This window comes from Alexandromys fortis, unplaced genomic scaffold (assembly GCF_014885135.2).
Source record: "Alexandromys fortis isolate MF-2015 unplaced genomic scaffold, M_Fortis_MF-2015_v1.1 scaffold_157, whole genome shotgun sequence".
In the NCBI taxonomy this organism is placed as follows: Eukaryota; Metazoa; Chordata; class Mammalia; order Rodentia; family Cricetidae; genus Alexandromys; species Alexandromys fortis.
In genome coordinates, this window is record NW_026068041.1 from 542,905 (window position 1) to 563,220 (window position 20,316).

General features: G+C 51.5%; 1 protein-coding gene across 3 annotated transcripts; it reads left to right on the plus strand.

Annotated features, from left to right (window-relative positions):
• The first annotated feature begins 4,082 nt into the window (after nucleotides 1-4,082).
• On the plus strand, nucleotides 4,083-19,684 carry Cbx7 (chromobox 7). Of its 3 annotated transcripts, none has more exons than XM_050165613.1 (6): nucleotides 4,083-4,388; nucleotides 6,184-6,227; nucleotides 13,732-13,797; nucleotides 16,346-16,412; nucleotides 18,637-18,994; nucleotides 19,255-19,684. In XM_050165613.1, the coding sequence occupies exons 1-6, from the start codon at nucleotides 4,320-4,322 to the stop codon at nucleotides 19,410-19,412; spliced, it is 762 nt and encodes a 253-aa protein (XP_050021570.1). In that variant the 5' UTR covers nucleotides 4,083-4,319; the 3' UTR covers nucleotides 19,413-19,684. The 3 variants fall into 3 exon arrangements, with proteins under 3 accessions (XP_050021570.1, XP_050021571.1, XP_050021572.1); XM_050165614.1 differs by having other exon boundaries at nucleotides 19,258-19,684; XM_050165615.1 differs by having other exon boundaries at nucleotides 18,919-18,994; nucleotides 19,258-19,684.
• The last annotated feature ends 632 nt before the right edge of the window (nucleotides 19,685-20,316 follow it).

A 20,316-nucleotide genomic window follows, 5' to 3' on the forward strand; every position in this document is an offset into this window, starting at 1 on the left:
CTTCTGGCCTGCAGACATACACACAGACAGAATATTGTATACATAATAAATAAATAAATATTTTTTTTAAAAAAAAAGGAAAATTTACTCAAATCAGAAATTCAGGTCAACTGGAGACCCTTGTGTGGCTACAGTCTGGAAGATGCTGCACTCAGGGTGGGTCTCTTTGGCATGGCCTAGGGTGAGCCCGCCTTCCTAGGGGTGGTCCTTTAGTCAAAGGGTTTGAACCAGCCCAACTGGAATTGTAAGCCTTCGCGGGAGCTGGTCGGAGGAAGACCAGTTTTCTTGACCAGGAGCTGGGGTTTGTTTGCTCTTCCGATCTGGTGCAATGGAAATGGGAGTTGCCCTGAACTCACCTGGCCATCGTCTCCAGCAGACACCTTCAGCATTCATCAGTAAAGAGGAAATTTGCTGTAGATTTTTCTTTTTTTGTAGATACTTTCATGGGGACAAGTCATTTCCTTGTACTTTGATTTTACTTCCTAATTTACTTTGATTTTAAGCACATATTCTGGGCTTGGGGGTGCCTGCCTGTAGTCCAGAGAGGCTGGAGGCCAGCGACTGCCTCATTCCTCACTGAAGCACTGGCCACCAGGGAAGAGGCTCATGGAGCGTTATTCTTCCTCTGCATGCTTTTCAGGGAAAGACATTTTTTCTAGGAATTTGCCCGAGCAGTTTAGATTTCCGGGGACCATGATAAAATCAGTCACAATCTCCCTGTATCTCTTCACTTTCCTTTTCCCAACACTGCAGATTCTTCACTTTTCACCCCGGTGTTAGCTAATTGCATTTTCTCTCTTTTTTCTTGGTTATTTTGGGCTAGCAGCACTGTTAGTCTTTTCTAAAAGAAAAAAATCTCAGTACTCGGGAGGCAGAGGCAGGCACATCTCTTGAGTTTGAGTCCAGCCTGGTCCATAGAGTAAGTTCCAGGATGGCCAGGGCTACAAAGAGAAACCTTGAGGTTGGCTTGTCTGTATGTCTATGTACCACTTACGTTAGTGCCCTCCAGGCCCTGGGACTGATGTATTGACAGCTCTGAGCTGTCTTGTCCTTAGTGGGAATTGAACCCCAGTCTTCGGCTCTGGAAGAGCATTCGGTACTCTTAACTGCTGAGCCTTCTCTCCAGCTTCTACCCTGGAATTCTTGATCCTTCTACCTCACTTGAAGCACCACTGAGCGCCTGGTTTCTCAGGATTTAAAAGTATGTAACATTTTCATTCTCAATCAGTTAAAATATTGTATCATTTCCATTATGATTTTTTGATCGTTACTTAGAAACATCTTTGTTAACTTCAAAATATTTGGGGCTTTTGATGTTATCTTTTTATGAAGGTTTTGAATTTAACTTCTTACTGCGTCTATGCCCTATATATATTACATATATATATGGAGGTGCGTGTACCGCAGCATGTGTGTGGCGGTCACAGAACAACTGTGTGAAGTCACTTCTGGCTTTCCACTTTACATGGGTTCCAGAGATGGAACTCAGGCCACTGGTCTTGCCAGCCCCTTTGGCTTTTTGCTTCCTTCACCTTATTGTTTATTTTATGTGTTGAAATTTTCTTGAGGTGAAATGGTTTGGTAAATATTCCTTTTATATTAAAAAGAATCTGCTTTTTGGTGTTGACTCTTGAATAGTTAGTCCGTCAGGCAAGTGTAGGAATTGTGTTCAAATCTCCTTCCGTATCTTACTAAGTATTTTCCCACTAGTCCACTGAGGGGGGGCAACCCTCCCCGTAGAATTTGTGGATTCCTCTGTTTTGGTTTTTTGGGAGTATCTTCCTTCTGTTTTTTTGGACTTTCAACTCTGGTGTTTTGCATGCCAATTTGAAACCATTCTCTGGCAAAGTGGGCCCTTCAGTGTGAAGGGGCTTCCTTTGTCTTTGTAATGGATCTTCCCTCTGATTTAAATAGCCGTGCTGGCCCCTTTCCCTTTGCATTTGCTTGCTGTCTACTCTCTGTCCATTTTTTATCCTTGTTTCACAAACACCCCTTGTAGTTATTTCGTGTAAATTACTCTGCTGGGATTTCAAGTAGCCGGACTTTAAGGACTACCGTGTTAGTCCACTAAATTTTATTAAGTCACAGGACATGCGTATTTCTATTATCTGTTCATCTTTCTCGCTTCTTGCTGGGTTGCTTTCTTCGGTTATTCCCTCTACTCTTGTGCACAGCGCGGTTCTCAGCGTTTGCACGCGTCTGGTGTTTACCCTAACCTTGGCAACTCGCATTCTCAACTTATCCCGTCTTCATTTTGCACCGGGATGTGTAAGGATCTTAGCACACTTCAACTCCAGTCGCCCTAGTTACCCATGGCTCTTGTTAATTTCCCGTCTGCCTTTTTTCTGGAAAACGCGTTTCTGCTTTGGAAACAAACCATCAGTGGTTTTTTCATTGTCTCTCCGTCATTGAATCAGACCTCTTCCCGGTCTCACCCCCCCTCCCCCGCCCCGGATCCTCAATTCCCCGTTTGGAATTCCCCTCAGGGATGGTCAGATTCCTAGTGTCTGTCTTTGCAAATGTCTTTATTGTACCGTTGTTCTTAGCAGACCAGACGGAATATACAGTTCTCGATGATGGTAATTTTCTCTCGGGACAGGATCTTGACGTCCCCAGCCTTAAGGCTTCCTTTGCGCTTGGTAAAAACTCACTTGCCAATCTAGTATTCTCTTTTGTGTCTTTGCCGGGTTTAGGTGTTTAGAGTTTAAGACTAGGGAACTACGGGATGTATCTAAGCACTGGGTGCCTCGGTCGGGTTTGGTGGTAGAAAGCCCATTGGGTCACAGGGATGGGGGAGGGGGACGCAGCGAGAGGAGGTAGTTAAGAATCCGGGTAGTGGGGGTGGTGATGTTGAGGGGCGGCCCTAAATCAACTCCGGGAGGTCGGAGAGGCAGGAATGAGGAGGAAGCGGGCGGAGTGGGGGCGACTCCGACCTCATCTCCACTGAAGAGAAAGCCTTAGGGCTGGGTCGGGGATTAGGTGTTCGTTCGTTGCTCACGACAGAAGTGCAGAAAACCAAGGAGGTGGAGGAAGGCCTAGGGAATCTAGTCCGTGGCTGGGTCGGCTGCCATAAAAAAAGGTGTCTCCACCTGAGATGACTTGTTACTGCCGGCCTGGGCCCTCTGGGTCGCGCGCTCACGTGTGTGACCTGTGCTTTCTCCACCACCGACTAGGACTGGGAAAGGGCTGATGGGTGGAAGCATGGAGGGGTGGGCGCAGAGGCATCTTCAGGCCTGCTGGGACTGCGCACTCCGGGTGGGAAACCTTTGCTGTCCGCCCCTCCTACCGCGCCTGGTCTCCTTTGTGGGAAGGGAAACAAATGACCGGCTTATTCTGCCTGTTTCCTATCTGCATAACACGGCCCCACACCACTCTTTAAAATTTCGTTTGTATTTTATTTTATTCTTTAAGACAGGGTCTCTCCCCCCCCCCCCCCCTCTCCATAGCCCTCGAACACAAGAGATGAGCCTGACCCTGCCGCCTCAGTACTGGGATTAAAGAGTAAGCTTCTACCTTCTGTCTTAAAATAATTTTTTAAAATAAATAGTGTATGAGTGGTTGCCTGCTTGCCCACGTACGAGCCACGTGGATCAGAGGATAGCAGTGAATCCCCTGGAACCACGGTTGTGAACCATAATGCGAGTGTTGGGAACTAAACGCAGGTCCTCTGAAAAGAGCAGCAACTGCTCTTAAACACAACGCCATCTCTCCAACCCCTGTCTTAATTTATTTATTTGAGACAGGGTCTTATGCAGTGCAGTCTGGCCACGAACTCCTTCCTGATCCTTCTGCCTCAGCTGCGCAATGTTGAGATTACAGGCCTGCTACTCCGGGCTTCAGAGTCACACCATTTTGGACCTTCCGAATCATTGGGAGGATTCCAGGAAAATAATCACAGCCAGCTCAGAAGCCGAGGAGAGAGAGATGGGGTGCGCCGCAGACGGCTAAGCTCACACCCCACGCTCCAAACAAGTCGGGAGCATCAGACGCGCTACCAGCCGCCCAACTTGGCTAGTAGGCGGGGTTAGGGAGAGGGGCGGGGTCCCGGCGGCGAGGGGCGGAGCTGACCCTCCGGGCGCTCTCCAAGGCCCGCCCGCGCGCGCGCACCCGCTCGCCGGCGCTGAGGAAAACGTTGCGCAGGTTCAAAAATGGAACGTCGGCGGCGTGAGGGAGCGCTAGGGGGTGTGCGCGCGTGCGCGTGCGCGCTGGACAGAGCCTGACGGGGTCCCCGCCGGCCCGAGCATCGCGCGCAGCAGCCGCGGCCCCGCAGCTCCACCCCCGACCCGACCCGGCCCCCGGCCCGTCGCCCGCCGCCCCGCATGGAGCTGTCAGCCATAGGCGAGCAGGTGTTTGCGGTGGAGAGCATCCGGAAGAAGCGCGTGCGGAAGGTGAGGCTGTTCGGGGGCGGCTCCCGGGACGCGGCGAGGTCGCCTCCTGCTCCCCAGCACCGCCCCCTCCAGGTCGGGCAGAGCGGAAAGTGGTGCGGGGGACACCTGGGGACCCGGCGCTGCTTGGCCGGCCTCACAGCCCCGTCCCTCACTTTCCCCGCCACTGTGGCGGGCCAGTAGAGTTAAAGTTGCTGCCCTGAGATGCTGGTGCTTCTGAGGCCGTCTGGGATGGAGATGTGGACGGGACTGGAGATTCTGAACTCCATTCCACCTCATTCCCTTTACGCTCAGTTTCGAGGAGACTGAAGCCCAAGTTGAGGAAGCAACTCGCTAGTGCGTCAGAGTCCAAGTGAGTCTCGAACTCGGCCCTCCGGAGTTTTAGTACCAAGCCCTTTGAAGTTGGCAGCAGAGCTTTGGGAAAAAGTCTCCTCTGGCCTACGAAGTTTTCCTATTGGACTTTGACCTTCCCGATCCCAACCCCCCCACCCCCAGCCCGGGCACACCTTTCTTCTTCCCCAATCCTCCCCTCCCCCACCGACCAGCCGGGTGCCGCTCCGCAGCCCGGGCCACTGTTGTTGGGGCATCCTCGAAGCTCCGCCCCCCTCTGCCAAGGCCTTCCACTCACACCCTGAGATTTAAGGAGGCGGTTCTGCCGCGCTCAGGACCACACACCTCTGCCCAGAGTTTCCGGTCCGCACCTCAAGTCTACGCTCTTTGTGCACGTGCCCGCCGAGGGGCTCGTCCCACAGTGAACTTGGATCTGGGCATATGCTTGGGAAAGAAAAGTTCTCTTGGGTCTGCCGAGGGTCCCCTTCCGTTTTCTCCCTGCAACTCCTTGAGAGGCTCCTGGCAGCCACATTCTCCCGCTTGACTGAAGTGCGGGCTGGATAGCACCTGCTGTGGGATCCTCTGCAGGGCTTTGGGTGGGCCCGGAGTGGGTGGCGTGGGGCTGTGACTGTCTGTTGGTTAGAGTGCCTGCCCAGGGTACTAGACTGAAGCGGGTATAGCCATCATGCCCTCCGACGGGGTACAGGGGTAGGTCAAAGAGGAAGGAACCCTTCATTCGTTCGGCTCAGCTCTCCAAACCTAAACTGAGGCTGCAGGATGTTCCAGGTACCACTCTGAGCCCGAGGCTCCCTTGTTTCTCTCAGTGCTAGCGTTCTGGCAAAGGGCACAGATGCAGGCAGGATGAACGAGGAAGTCAATACTGATGCCTCTGGCAGACTAGGTGCTGTTTCATAAAGAACTGTCCACTGTGTGGTGCTAGGGAGGAAAGCTTTAGCAAGGTGCTACAGATTAACCTCAAAGCCGTGGTATGGAGATGCTTCACCCAGTGCATGGGGCTGAGGTGGACAGTTAAGGTCCCTTTCCTTCAGACTCCAGTTTCTAACAAGGGACGGACAGACGGCCACCTTTCAATGGGGTCCCATAAGCAGCTTTTCCCAGAGAGGAGAGCTAGGGATTCTGGTCTCAGTTTGGGACTTGAGCTGCTGTGCGTGGCTGTGCGTGGTTTCCATGTGCTCTCGGTTTCCCTCTGTGACATGACCCCGTCTCGGGTTCCAGGGATGTTTGGGACCAGATGTACCTTCCGTGCTGCAGCAGGGAGGGCTATGGGATGGTCATATAGTAGCCAGAGTTTGGGGGAGTTGTCCCTTGGGTTGAGGATCTGATAGAGAGGGAGCCTTGCTGTTCATAGGTTGGTGATACTATACTGCCACTGGGGGTCTCTTGGCCTTCATTGTCCTGCAGGGTTGTAGGGGTGTGTATCTCACTGTCTCCATTTTTCTTTTCCCAGGGCAAAGTCGAGTATCTGGTGAAGTGGAAAGGATGGCCCCCCAAGTAAGGCTCCTGTGTGTGTCCCCTACCTGTCATCCTCTCCCCATGCTGGCTTCAGCCCCTGTTGCTTTTATGACTGAATAGCAAGTCCTGACTAAATCATCAGCTTTTGGGGACCCCTCCAGTCCCCTCTGCTATAGAGGGTGTCCTGCTTGTCCCCTCATCTTGCCCCCTTTCTTCTGGCCATGGTAGTTAAGACCCAGCCCCTTGGCTTCCTCAACGACTGCTGGCCAGTGAAGGGGGTCCCATGTGGAGCAATTACAGTGCTAGGTCAGATGGGAATCTTGGCGGTAGATCCCCAGTCAGTGCTGGGGGGGCGGGGGCAGAACCTGGGTCTTCTTGTATTTGGATGGCACTCTCTTGTCTACAGAGTAAGTTACCAGGCATTCTTTTTAAATAGATGTGATTCTGAGCTTTTCAGCTGAGGAAACAGTCAGAGACCAGAAGCAGCTTGCCTTAGGTCACACAGCAAGGGGAGGCAGAACTGGGACTTGAACTAAGCCTGACCATTTTCAGGCCTCTCCTCTGTCTTCCAATATTCTTTCCTGGCGTTGTGGGGTAGAGAGTTAGGGAGGATACCTAGTACGGCAGATGAACCTCTGGTGTGGGAACCTGATGAGGAGCCTTCTCACTAACCAAAGAGTTGTTGGGGTTGGGAACAAGCTACATGTAGGACCTCTCTACTGGTCTGTGACCGCTCTGCCCTGCCTCCTAGAGCCTGGCTTCTGGAAACCCCCTCTGCTCTCCTGATGGCTCTGACAGCCCTGGAACTTTCTCCTCTTGTGTGTGTGTTGGGGGGAGAGGGCTGACCTGTGATTCGGTCCTGGGGTATTATGGAGGGATGCTGGAAAGAGGGGAAGTCAGTACTCAAGTGCCTCCAGTGTTCCCTTCTACGAAGTGGGTTCAGTGACCTAGGACTTCACTTCTCTTACAGGCTGCTTAGCCTGGCAGGTTGAAAGGCCTGGGCATTGGTTCAGAGTGGACCACGGGCATCCAGGAGTGCTGGTGATAACACGGAGATAACACATTTGTCTTCCCTCCACTGGTCCCTGGTGGTCATCTGGCCTGGGAACAGTGGCAGAGGGAATGCAGGAAAAGGGGCACAGCCAGTGGCTGGAACAGGGCTCCGTTTGCTGTCCGCAGGCAGCTGGCCACATCCACAGCTTCCCTGAGGAGAAGGGGAGCAAGGGCCTTGATAGCTCTCCTGTCTCTTCCCAAAGTCATTGGGCTAGATCACCTAGGGTGATGCCTTCTGCTCTCTTTGTTTCTAGATTTCAGGCCTGGCTGCCCAGTGGGCACTTAGGAGCCCTTGGGCAACTCCTCAGCCTCTACTTGCTGCTCTCCTAATACTGAACCCCAAAGCCTCTTACAGAACCGATGTTCTCAGAGTTAAACTAAAAGTACAGGGTCAGCTGAGTGGGCCTGTAGGCTGTGTTTTTTGTTGGAAGGAAAGATTCCATTCCAAATAGGAGCTTAAGTTTGCTCAGAATAATATAGTCTTTTCAGACGGCAAAACTGAGGTTACGACCGGAACATGACTGCTAACTCTACCTCATAATCCCCATTTCATATGATGCCTGCTGCCTGGGTGGGTCAGGTCCAGCTGCTTTGCAGAGGCTGAGAAAGTGTGGGGAGTGGGTGTTGTCTGGTTTGGGTCCTCCTCATGGCTAGGTAGGGAACTACTTAGTATAATAGTGACAGGAAGGTACCTTTGCCAGGCCACTGCAGCCATTTTGTTCCTGTCCATTTTTCCCCCAGCAAAAGGCAAATAACGCCCCCCCCCTCCAGTAATGTAATAGAAGGGAACTCTTGGATCTTCCGGGGGCATCAGGTGCTCTGTTTTACCTGTTTGCCCAGCACCCTGCTACTCCCCAAGCTCCATCTTTTCAAAAAGACGCTCCTTGGAGCTTCAGTAATGACGTCATTTACCAAGGTGCCAGTGCGAGAGCCCCAGTAAAAGCCAGGCATCACCCACTTTTACAGATTGAGAGTCCTCTTCTGAGATTCTGATCTACCCCTGGAATATGTGGCCAGCGCCACTAAAGCGGCCCAGGGGTGTCTTGCTGCTAGCTTTTCTAGCGTCAGCCCATCATGTCTCCTTAGGAACTTTGGTTATGATTGACAGGCTGTGCCTCCGTTTCCTCATGTACAATGAAGCCTGCTAGGAATCACTAATGCATCCTGGCAGCCAGGTACAGAGCAGGGTGCCTCCTCCTCTCTAGGCCAAGACGCCTTGTTTAGCCCTGGCAGCCATGCCTGCAACTCCAGGCTTCTGAAGCTGGTTTAATTTTCTTGGATTCTATAAGTATGTGCGTCATGTGGCTTAAAACATCGAATCTTCTCCCCAACTCAAAGCTAAGGGATTACAGGGAAACTCGGTTTAGAATGAGGCTCAGCAGTTGGGGCGGTTGAAACTGGAGTCCTGGAGCTGCTGCTGGCCTGGCTCCGCGTGGCCCCAGCTCGCCCGGTTTCTGTGTACTGCCCAGCAGGCCCCTCCCCCACCCTGGAACGGCAGGCCACGGTCGGCGACCTGTCCTGCTTGGGGTGCTGCGCCCCACCCCATCGCCTGACCCCAGCTCACGGGGACTGCAGAGGAGCGGGGGCCGGGGTGCGGTGGCGGAGCTTGTTTACCGGGCGGTGGGGCGGGACTAAGGTCACGTGGTCGTGTTTATCTCCAGCCGGCAGGCGTGCCCGCCCATGTAGGTTTCCAGTGATGGGGCTCCCACCCTCACCCTGTGCTTGAGTGCGCGAGCGCGCACCAGATGCTTACAGCGGCACTTTGCTGCCAGTTTTGAACCCTTCTGCAAGACCTCGCTGCTTCACTTTGCCTCGAGGTGGGGGGGATTAGCGGTCCTCCCACCTCCATCCCTCCGGCTGCTCCCTTCTCTGCCTTGGGAATTGGTTCTAGGACTCTGACTGCCCTTTTCTGTTGTTTTATGGCTAAGAGAGGCTAGATAATATAGGCAGAGTGATCCTCCCCCCAGGGATGCTCCAGCTTGTGGGGGAGCCCAAGGAGGTGACCTTGGGCAAGGTGCTTAATCTCTGTGCATCCTGTTTTCATCTGTAAACTGGAGTGATTATTTAAGAACCTACCTCGGTGAAATATTCCTCAGAGTAGACTGTTGCATTCGTGACAGTCGGTGGAGGCAATTGTTCTTTAGATGAAGAAACTGAGTGCAGAGAAAGGTGGGAATCCCACAGTAGCTGCAGCAGTAAGGAGTGGGCCGATAGGAGCGGGAGGGCAGAAGGCTTGAGTTCCACCTGCCCTGGTGGGGGTCAGCTCAGCAGCTTTCTTAGAACACCTGGTGCTGAGTTGAGCCGGGTGCATTCGTAGTTGAATTGGTCCTGCTTAGCAAGGACCAGTTGGGCCAGGAATCCACCAGAACCTGGTTCTTAAGGATGGTTGGGAGATGGCTGCCAGGCCAGGAGAGGGTGCACACAGGGGCTGACGAACCTCTGGAGGCTGCCCAAGATCCACTGGTCAGCTGAAAACAAGGAAGGAAGGAGGAGTTCTGTGCCTGGGCGCTTGCCCCTCTCCCTCTTCCTGGTCCAGTGTCCCTGAGACTTAAGAGAAAGGTTTTAGCTCTTAGGGTGTCTCTACCTCCTTTCTCCCTGCTCATGAGACCTCTCAGGCAGTTGTCACTTTCCCCAGGATGCCCTTGGCCTGAATCACAGAACATGGTCATGGTTTAATTTTTTAAAAAAAATACATATCACTGGGCATGGTAGTGCACGACATTAATCCCAGCACTAGGGAGGCAGAGGCAGGCAGATCTTATGAGTGGAGGCCAGCCTGGTCTACAGAGGGAGTTCCAGGACTCAGAAATCCTGCCTCTGCCTTGGGAGTGCTGGAACTAAAGGTGTGCGCCTGACTTTAACGTCCCTTTCATCTCCTTTCCTGGAACCTTTCTTCCCAACGTGTTCGTGTGTGGGTGTGCGTGCGTGTGCACGCACGTATTTATAGTCACTGAGTTTAATTGTGGTTGCTTGCTTATACATGGATTTGGGGTTATTTACTGGGTTATAGGTGTCTTCCCAGCAGCTGTGGACTAGGGGCGTAGTTCGTGTGCGTTGCCCTCATCTGTACTGAAATGTCGACAGCCTCCATTTTGTGCAAATAACCACAGCTCCTGTGCGTTCAGGAGTGTGGTAGCCATGTGCTGTTCAGAATAGCATCTTACAGCATTCCTTATCCTCTGCCTGCTCTTCTGTGATGTTTCCTGAGATTTGTGGGGGAGGGCTAGTATAGATGTCCCGTTTAAGGCTGAACGCTCAAAATTTAACTTATTCTCAGCACTGCAACATTTTCCTTTTGTTCTGTTTTCTTGTTTGTTTTTTCTCAAGACAAAGTTTCTTTGTAGCAGGCTTTTTTGGACTGTCAGCCCCGAAACCATGACACAGACTTGGTAATTATGAATGCTCAGCCTTTAGCTTAGGCTTGTTTCTCGCTAGGTTTTATAACAGCCCACTTCTGTTCATCTGTGTGCTGCCCCGAGGCTCGTTTACCTCATCCACATGCTGCCCATCCTGCTTTCCTGCGGTCTCCATGTCTGGCTGGCTCCCTGTTTCTCTCTGCCCTCCTCTGCCTAGCTATTGGCCATTCACCTATTGATTAGACCATTCAGGTGCCCTAGGCAGGCAAGGTGGAGCAGCACATCTTTACACACTTAAAGAAATACTCTATTCCACAACACTTCTCTGTATAACAGCTCTGGCTGTCCGGAACTCGCTCTGTAGACCAGGATGGCCTCAAACTCACAGAGAGCCACCCGCCTCTACCTCCCGAGTGCTGGGACTAAAGGTGTGCGACACCATACCTGACTGCATTTTGACCATATTTGAGTCTGCATTAATTCTGCCTACTGCAAAAAGCTTCTTCTCTAAGATTGGGAGCAGCACAGATCTACGGGTTTAAACAAATACTTAGAAGGCCGTTTGACAGCATGTCCCTTTAGCAGACCAGCAGATAGGTTCCCTCCTAGGAGCTATGATAACCAGGTTAACAGCCCTGAGCGTAAATTTTCTCCTGTGGAGTTGGCCTCCAATCAATTCGGAAAGCAGTCGGTTGTTTACCATTTACACCTCTGTTGCACCGTTGGTAGCATCCTGCTTAGCCAGTCAGTATTAGAGCAAGCGAGGATCATCTCTGGGTCAGACTATCAGTTGCTTTCTCCCAAGTAGCCTGGAATCTTTCAGAACTATGAAAACTAATAAGAAACTCCCAGGTCAGTTTTAGCTTGATTATCTATGTACTATAATAAAAATATGCGGTGTCTATAATATCAAGGTCCTACTACCTAATTTTGGTGGGCAACCAAGAGCAATGACAAATGCTTTTGTTTTGGGCCCTCAGGCCTTCTTGTCAAACAACTCATAGGGAGGCATCTCATGCCTGGCACTGAGATTTTCATTTAATAACCTGTGCTTTCTGGAGGCAGCAGCATCCACTCACATAGGATACCTCCATTCATGATCATGTTTTTAAAAATAATGTGTGTGTGTGTGTGTGTGTGTGTGTGTGTGTGTGTGTAGGTGCATTTGAGTCTCACTGTGGTTGTTAAGAGTACAATTTGGTTCTCTCTGTCTACCTGGGAAATACCAGGAATCAAACTCAGATTGTCAAGCTGGGCAGCATATTACCAACCCTTAACCTCTTTAAAAAACACATATGTGTGTGTGTGTGTGTTTTTAGTAGTAGTGGTGGTGGTGGTGGTGGTGGTTCTGCATGTGTTTGGTTATGTACACATGAGTGCAAGTGCCCAGGGAGCCCAGAAGAGGGCACTAGCCCCTAGGAGATAGGGGGACAAGCAGTAGTGAACATCTGTCCTAGGAGTTGGGATCTGAAATCCTGCTCTTTACGAGATCAGCTTGTGCTCTTAGCTGCTGAGCCATCTCCAACCTTTATATTTTAAAAACTAGCTTACAGATTGGTGGGTTTTCCACTGACTTTTCATACATCCATAGTTTTGGTGAACTCTCCCCCATCTCTTGCTCTCATCCCCACTTACGCCTTTTTCCACCCTGGCATTCTGCTCCCCCGTTCCTGCTTCAAAGCTTCTTTCCTTCTGTCTCCTGGGATCTTTCTGGTTTCCTGATCTCCACAGGCACTGCAAATTAACACAAATCTGAAAATCTGAAGCTAGGCTTTTTCTTTTTGGGCCTGGGCTACTTCATTTTGTGTATTTTCCACTTCGATCTATTTTCCTGTGAATTCTTTGTTTTATTTTTTTCTTTACATTTGAATAACGTTCCCTTGCATATGGGTGCCACATTTCACTATCTGGTTATTACCTGATGAGCATCTATATTGACTTAATTTCCTAGCCATGATGAAGAGAGCAGAAAAAACGCAGAACAACAAGTATCTCTGCAGTAGTCTTTTGAGTGCATGCCCCAGGAGCGGTATGTTTGAGTGCCACTTTTTTTTTTTTTAATTATGATTGGGTCCACCATGTAGTTCTAGCTGAACTGGAATTCAGTATGTAGACCAGCACAACCAGGCATTATCTATCTATCTATCTATCTATCTATCTATCTATCCATCCATCCATCCATCCATCCATCCATCCATCTATCTATCTATCTATCTATCTATCTATCTATTTTTTGTTTTTGTTTTTTCGAGACAGGGTTTCTCTATGTAGGTAGCTTGGGAGCCTATCCTGGCACTCACTCTGCAGACCAGGCTGGCCTCAAACTCACAGAGATCCCCCTGCCTCTGCCTCCTGAGTGCTGGGATTAAAGGCGTGCGCCACCACCGCCCAGCGATTTTTCTACTCGTATTACCACTTACTGCTTTAGAATTTTATTTTTTGTTCTTTTAAGATATTGGTCATTGCCAGGCAGTGGTGGTAGCACAAGCACTTGGGAGGCAGAGGCAGGCGGATCTCTGAGTTTGAGGCCAGTCTGGTCTGTAGCGCAAGTTCAAGGACAAGCTCCAAAGCTACTGAGAAACCTGTCTCTGGGGGAAAGAAAAAAGATATAAGTCATCACTAGACGTTTACCAGACACCTGTTGTGGGCCAGGCTCAGAGAGAAGGGGCTGAAGGGGCTACAGGTCTTGCTTGATGGCTGCAGCTGGAGCTGGGGCCGAGCAACATAAAAAACACAAATAGCAAACCCTTTCTCTCAGCCAGCCACTACTGTGAACAGCCCTGAGACCTCTGGTCAGTCCTTGCGTTCTTCACAAGGAGGGACACGGACGCACAGGGCTGCTGAGTATGTCGCTCAAGGTTACACAGTCAGCGAGGGTCAGAGCTGGGATTTGAACCCAAATAGGCTAGCCCCAGAGCCCCTGCCAGGCTGTGGGATGAGGGCCAAAGGCATCCTTAAGCTTCAGGAGGATGAGAGATCTAGTTGGGAGTCTGCAGTAGGATGGAGTTGTGGCTAAGGCTCTCATAACTGCACAGGCCAGGCCAAGGCTATGTGGTAGGCTGGCACAGAGCACAGCTGCACCTCTGGGACACTGTGGTGGCCGAGCAGCTCTGATCTTTTGTTCTTCTCCCCAGGTACAGCACATGGGAGCCAGAGGAGCACATCCTGGACCCCCGCCTCGTCATGGCCTATGAGGAGAAGTAAGGGCCCTGCCTGTTCTGGGCCTGGGCTGAGCCTTGCTCCAACCAGTGGCTTAGCCCTGGGCAAGAGGGCTGGGTGGTTCGGGCTGTGCGTGCCAGGGAAAGGTGGTGGGCATCTAAGACCTGTTCCTGTATCCTCCCTATCTGCCAGCTTTGCCCTCCTGTGGCTTCCTGGTCCCAGGCTGAGGATTCATTCAGAAGCATTGACAGATGTATCTCATGTGGGAATGGCAGCATCTGACCCTCCCTGTCAAAGAAGGAAGGCTGATGAGGCCAAGCAAAGCCAGGGATGTGAGGAAGGCTTCCGGCTTGACCTTAGACCTCCAGTCATGATCCCACCTTCCCATGGCTTCCCTGCTCCCACCTGGGCCAGAGTGTGGCACACCTGTTGTCGTTTTTAAACTACATTTGGTGGGGGCACCTGAGTGCCACAGTGCGTGTGTGAGGTTCAGTGATGACTTGCACTGGTTCTCTTCCCCCACCATACCTGTGTTTGCTAGCCCTGGCCCACCTGGACTTGTGGCTGCTTCACCCTCTTCTTTCTTCTACTTACTGGACTTAGTCTGTGTGCTACTGTGTCTGGTTCTCACACTGTTTTGTTTGTTTGTTTTTAGTTTTTCAAGACAGAGTTTCTCTATTTAACAGTCCTGGCTGTCCTGGAACTCGCTCTGTAGACCAAGCTGGCCTCAAACTCAGAGATCAGCCTGTTTCTGCCTCCCAAGTTCTGGGATTAGAGTCATGCACCACCACCCAGCATACTGACAATTGTTTTTGTTATTTGATTCCTATGGTAATCTCTTGACAAAGGAATGAGGCTGCTATTGGAATGAGGAATCTAAACCCCCTGAGCAGTTAGGGGGCTTGTCCAGGAGCTTTGCCTATAGAAGCTGGGACCTTGAGGGCATGATCTGATCAGTCCTCATTGCTACACTATTGCTTCTCCCCAAAGGCTTCTGGAAGCACATTCAAAGATTCAAAGGATGTGTCATCACTGTTCCTTTTTGTTTTGGTTTGGTTTTTTTGTTTGTTTTTACAAGACTTGTTCTTTTTAATATTTATTTGATTTTATGTGTATGTGTGAATGCCTGAGTGTGTGTGTGTATGTATATGTATATATGTGTATACATCACACACACACACACTATGTGCATGCAGTACCTCTGCAAACCAGAAGAAGGTGTCAGATTGCCCCTGGAACTGGTATATCAAACATTCTGTGAGCTTCCATGTGGGTGCTGGGAACTGAATCTGGGTTTCCTACATGAGCAGCCAGTGCTCTTAACTACTTGAGTCATTTCTCCAGCCCTTCATCATTGCTCTTAAGTCAGCGATGGTGTTCCTGTCCCATAGTTTCTCTCTGTTCTCTCTGCTTCTTGGTGAGATCCTGATCTAAAGTAGTGTTTCTCAATGTGTGAGTCATGACCCCTTTGGGGGTCAAACAACTATTTTACAGGGATCGCCTAAGGCCGTCGAAAAACACAGCTATTTAAATTATCATTTATAACTAACAAAATTACAGTTACAGAGTAACAATGAAATAATTTTATGGTTGCGGGTCAGTACATGAGGAACTGTGTTAAAGGGTCGCAGTGTTAGGAAGGTTGAAAAGCACTGGTGTAAAGGGTTGTGTCACTGAGCGAGTCCTATGGACTGTCTCAGTTTTCTGAGACAGGGTCTCCCTATATAGTCCTGGCTAGTCTGAAACTCACTATATAGACCTGGCTACCTCCCAAATGCAGGAATTGTAGACATGTGGCACCATGCCCAACTTTTAGATTGTGGCAAAGAAAGCTGTGGGAAGAGCCAAGGCCATGTGCCCATTCCTCGAATCAGGAGATTATCGCCCGGCAGGGCTGTGGTAGCTCCCACCAAGACCAGTTTAAGACATTTGGGGATGACTGGTATATGGATAGCCCAGATGAGGAGGTCTCATTCAACCTTAATGGAGAATGAGCGAGCTCCCACCTGCTCCACCTCCCTGCTGTCTGTGAGGTCTTCATGGTAGGGCTGCAGGAGAATGTGTGGAGTGAACTGAGACAGACAAGAGGATCTGGTATCCCCACGTTTTTGGCACTGCCACGTGGAGTCTGGAGTTGTGTCATACAGGTTAAGGGTGTCTTTGTTGGGAGGGCACCTGCAGGTCAGTCTTTCTCCTTCCTTACCCTTTCTCTGCAGGTTCCAATAGATCCCAGACAGAATGGCTGTGTCCACCTCCCCTTGCCAAGGAGCTTGCTATAGTTCTTAGTGCCCAGGACACTCAAGGCTGTTCTGGTTCTGAGTGAGAGTAGAGAGCAGAGCTCCATTCTTACAGGGTCCTCAGTGGCATAGGCGGTAGAGCCCTGTGTGGCCCCGGAGTGTAGCAAGGACCTGTGTGTTTTCAGACTAAAGGCTGAGCCCTGGAAGCTGAATGTCTGTTATGGCTCCACAGAGCAAGGAGGAAGAGTGTGGAATGGCCTGTGTCCCCCAACCCAGGCATATGATGGAGGGGGGTGATGTCTCTTAAATGTCACAGTTTCTTTTTCTTCTGTCACCTTCTTTGCACTCCCAGGGAGGAGAGAGACCGAGCATCAGGCTATAGGAAGAGAGGTCCGAAACCCAAGCGGCTTCTGCTGCAGGTAACCACTGTCTCTGACCACCACCACCCCACCTCCCGCCTCCCCACCTGCATGTGCACTGGCCCTCGCGTCATTTACTCAGCTTACCCAGCACAGCCAGAGTACTGTGCAGCAAGACACTCAGTGGATTTGTTTCAGTAGAAGGAGTTGGGCAAAGGCTGCGCATGGATTTGGAGCCAGGAAGGTCAGCCTGGGATGGGGACTCTAGTGGGCCTGAGGTAGTCATGTAGCCAATCTTTGAGAACTTGAAACGTTGTGGATGAGCCTTTTTGACTCTCCAAATCTCTAAACACCAAATAACCGAGGGTCTATGTGCTGAGAAAGCATGGCAGGCTAGGACTGCAAAAATCCAAGGACTGGACACTCTTAGCATTCTGAACATGACCTTGGAATAGCAGACTTACAGAACCATGTTCTCTTTGGATGGGGAGAAGCCTGTGAAGCCTGTGTTGTCCTCATTCTCAAGGTGCTTTAAGTCTTGGCATAGCCACCAACAGAGTATGAAGCCACAGACACTGTTCCGTGATTCTGCGCAGGTCTGAGTTTTCTCACCTATAAGAGGGTGGGTGAAAGGATGTGTTCTTGATTTCATAAGGTGCATCTGGGCATTTAGTTTGTATGTGTTTAACCACTCCTGGTGCCTGATTACCTCAGGCTCTCTTTAGTGGACAGGATGGCTTGCCTTTAGGTGGCGATGACCCATGGGTTTGTCATAAACTGGCCCTAGGGCAGAAAGTGATCTTTGCTAGACATGCACCCAGCACACATGTTCCCTCTCTATGTCAGATGGTAGTTGTATCAATCATCTACTGCTGTGAGACAGACTACCCCAACACAGCACCTAGAAAACGAAACTGTTATTGTGTTATACGGTCTCTGTGGGAAGGTGGTGCTGCCTCAGCTGGTTGTGGATCCCTTCAGGATGTTTGAGGGCTGGAACAGAAGTTTGCCTGCCCAGTCACTGCTCATGTGCCAGTGACGTGGTACTGGAGGTTGACAGTCCTATTGTGTGGTGTCCAGTCAAGTGGGTGATCAAAGAGCAAGGAAGAAGCCACAGTGTGTTTGTGGCCTTGCCTGAAGTCACACTGCAGAAGTCCAGAAGGTGGTGCTGTTGGACTCAGGCTAGCGGTCTGTTTTTCACTCTGATGAAGTGCTTACAGCTCAGCGAGGCTTGGGCTTGCCTGGGGTCACTCGGCAGGGTAGAATCCAGCTCTGACTGGAGCTCAGGATGAGGTAACAAAGAACCAAAAGGAACTACCCTTGAAATGGCTTGTGAACCCTGAAGTCTCCTGAGGGCTGGCTTCAGGGAAAGCCTTGAAGTCCCCTGCGCAGCCTTCTCATCCTGCCAGTGACCCATACCATGTGTGCCTGGCAATCAGCAGGCAGGGCAGAGTGGTGTGGGACTGGCGTGTGTCATCACTTCCTCCACCTTGAGGGTTTGTGATCTCATGGCCCCGTTTGATGGCCACTTGTCCTGGGATGGCCTCTGATGCTGTCCCTGAGTAATATGGGATCTTCTTTGGTCTCGATCTAAGAATTTTTTTTTTTTTATTCTGGAGCTGTGCAAATTTTACTCCAAGTTGGAATGGCAGACTCCCCATTCTAGAGTTCCAACCTGCTCTGCTTCGCCAAGGTTGAGTTGGCAGCACAGACCCAGCCCCTAGAGAGGGCCCAGGGCAGCTGTCTGCAAAGAATAGTTGGGACTCTGCTCCTGCAGGCTGGACTGCCTGCAGACTGCAGAGGCAGCTTCTCCCTTTGCCTCTGTCATCCCTGAAGATCCTGTTTCAGCTTTCAAGGCTCCTTGGGAGACAAAGACCTCTCTCTAAACGGCAAAAAAATCTCGGTGTGTTTACTTCAGAAATCCAGGGTTTTTTTTGTTGTTGTTGTTGTTGTTTCATTTTTTCAACTTTGCATAGCACTGATAATCAAATCTAGGACCTTGCACGTGGTAGGCAAGTGCTGTGCCACTGAGCTGTGGTCCTTCCCCTATGGGTTAGTTTGCAGCCCTGCAGCCCTGATCCTCAGCCCTGGGGAGGCAAGGCCCACGCTGTGGCCAAAAGGGATGACTGAGCTCAGCAGGTGTGGGGACAGGTGTGGGCCCTGGTCCGTGGACGGGGGAGGTGCAAGTGGAACAGATGGGTACACTGGGGGAGTTACCGTGTAAGCAGTGGAGCCGCAGTGGGAGGGGCAGGCTGACCCGCCGCACCCTGGCTTGCCCCTGCAGCGGCTGTACAGCATGGACCTGCGGAGCTCCCACAAAGCCAAGGGCAAGGAGGAGCTCTGCTTCTCTTTGATGCGCCCACTCGGCAGCGGGAGCCCCGAGGGGGTGGTCAAGGTGGGGGCAGCTGAGCTGGTGGACAAGGGCCCCTTGGTGCCCACCCTGCCCTTCCCACTCTGCAAGCCGCGCAAGGCTCACAAGTACCTGCGGCTCTCACACAAGAAGTTCCCGCCATGCAGCGGGCCCCACCTGGAGAGTCACAGCCATCCACGGGAGCTCTCCCTGCAGGAGTCACCAGCCCCAGATGTCCTGCAGGCCGCCGGCGACTGGGAGCCTGTGGAGCAGCCCCCTGAGGAGGAGGAGGGTAAGGCAGTCATCCTGAGACCTCAGCCTGAAAGGCCCTGACCCTTGTCCAGAGGGCCTGGAAGCCATGTGCAGCTGTGGAGCAATGAGGACTGATTTGGGCCCGACCCCTGCCCACCCTCTCCAGCTGGGCAGGTGCATGTGTGCCCTCCTAAGCATCCAGGTTCAAGCATATCAGGGGATGGGCTGTGTGCTGATACTACTAACTGACCACTTAGTGACAACCTATGCCTCATCTGTGTCTTTGTCCCATGGCTGCAGCAGAAGCAGACCTGGCCAATGGGCCCCCTCCCTGGACACCCACGCTCCCCTCAAGTGAAGTGACCGTGACTGACATCACCGCCAACTCCGTCACCGTCACCTTCCGTGAGGCTCAGGCTGCCGAGGGCTTCTTCCGAGACCGCAGTGGGAAGCTGTGAACAGCTGCTTCCTGTCTTCTTAAACTGTGTTCCTTGGGGCTTGGGTGAGGAGTTCCAGAGACAGGAGGGGCTGGGAGCAGGGCAAATTTAAAAAAAAAAAAAAAAAGGAAGAAAAAGAAGCAGAAGCATGGGGAAGATCCCACCACCTTGCCCTTACCCCATGAGGGTTGTTTACAGAGGGGCCTCCAGGACAGGGAGGGAAGGCCAGTGTTGTCTGGGTCTCATCTCCAGGGCAGATGGGGATGGGCTCCCCTGCCCAGACAGAGGCAAATCCTAGGAGTCAGAGGAGCCCAGGAGGTCCCGACCTTGCCTCCCTATTCCTTGACTTGGATCTTTACTATGAACTTTCCACTCCAGCTTTGTGGTGGGACATGGAGGCTGTCTTTGGCTACCAGGGACAGGATCAGGACAAAGGGCATGGCCTGGATCAGAGAAGAGGCTGCCAACCAAGCCTCCTCTGAATGTGCTGTCCCCCCAGTACTGGCCTGTGTAGGGATGCCCATGAACACATCCAGCCACTCCAGTGTGCACACACTGCCTGTGTGTGTGTGTTCACACCTGCCCCATGTCTATAGACCTCCATGTGAACCTTGCACACCTTTAGAAACTGACAGGTGAACATGGCGTGATTTCTAGCACAAATGAACTTGCCCCGGCACCTTCACTCCACCTTGCACATCTGGCACGTGACTGACAGGATCAGACAGCTTGGGCCAGCCTGAGCCTGTTGGCATCCCTCTCAGCTACAGATAGGACCAGGCTTTGTGCAAGGCGCAGATGCTTCCACCCAGGATCGCAGACACTTGGCCCTTCCCTCCTTCACAGGAGTTCATGTTCTTTCTGACTCAGGTGACTTTACAGCCCTTTTAGTACTACCCCTTCTCTGCCCTCTCCTGCAGCTCAG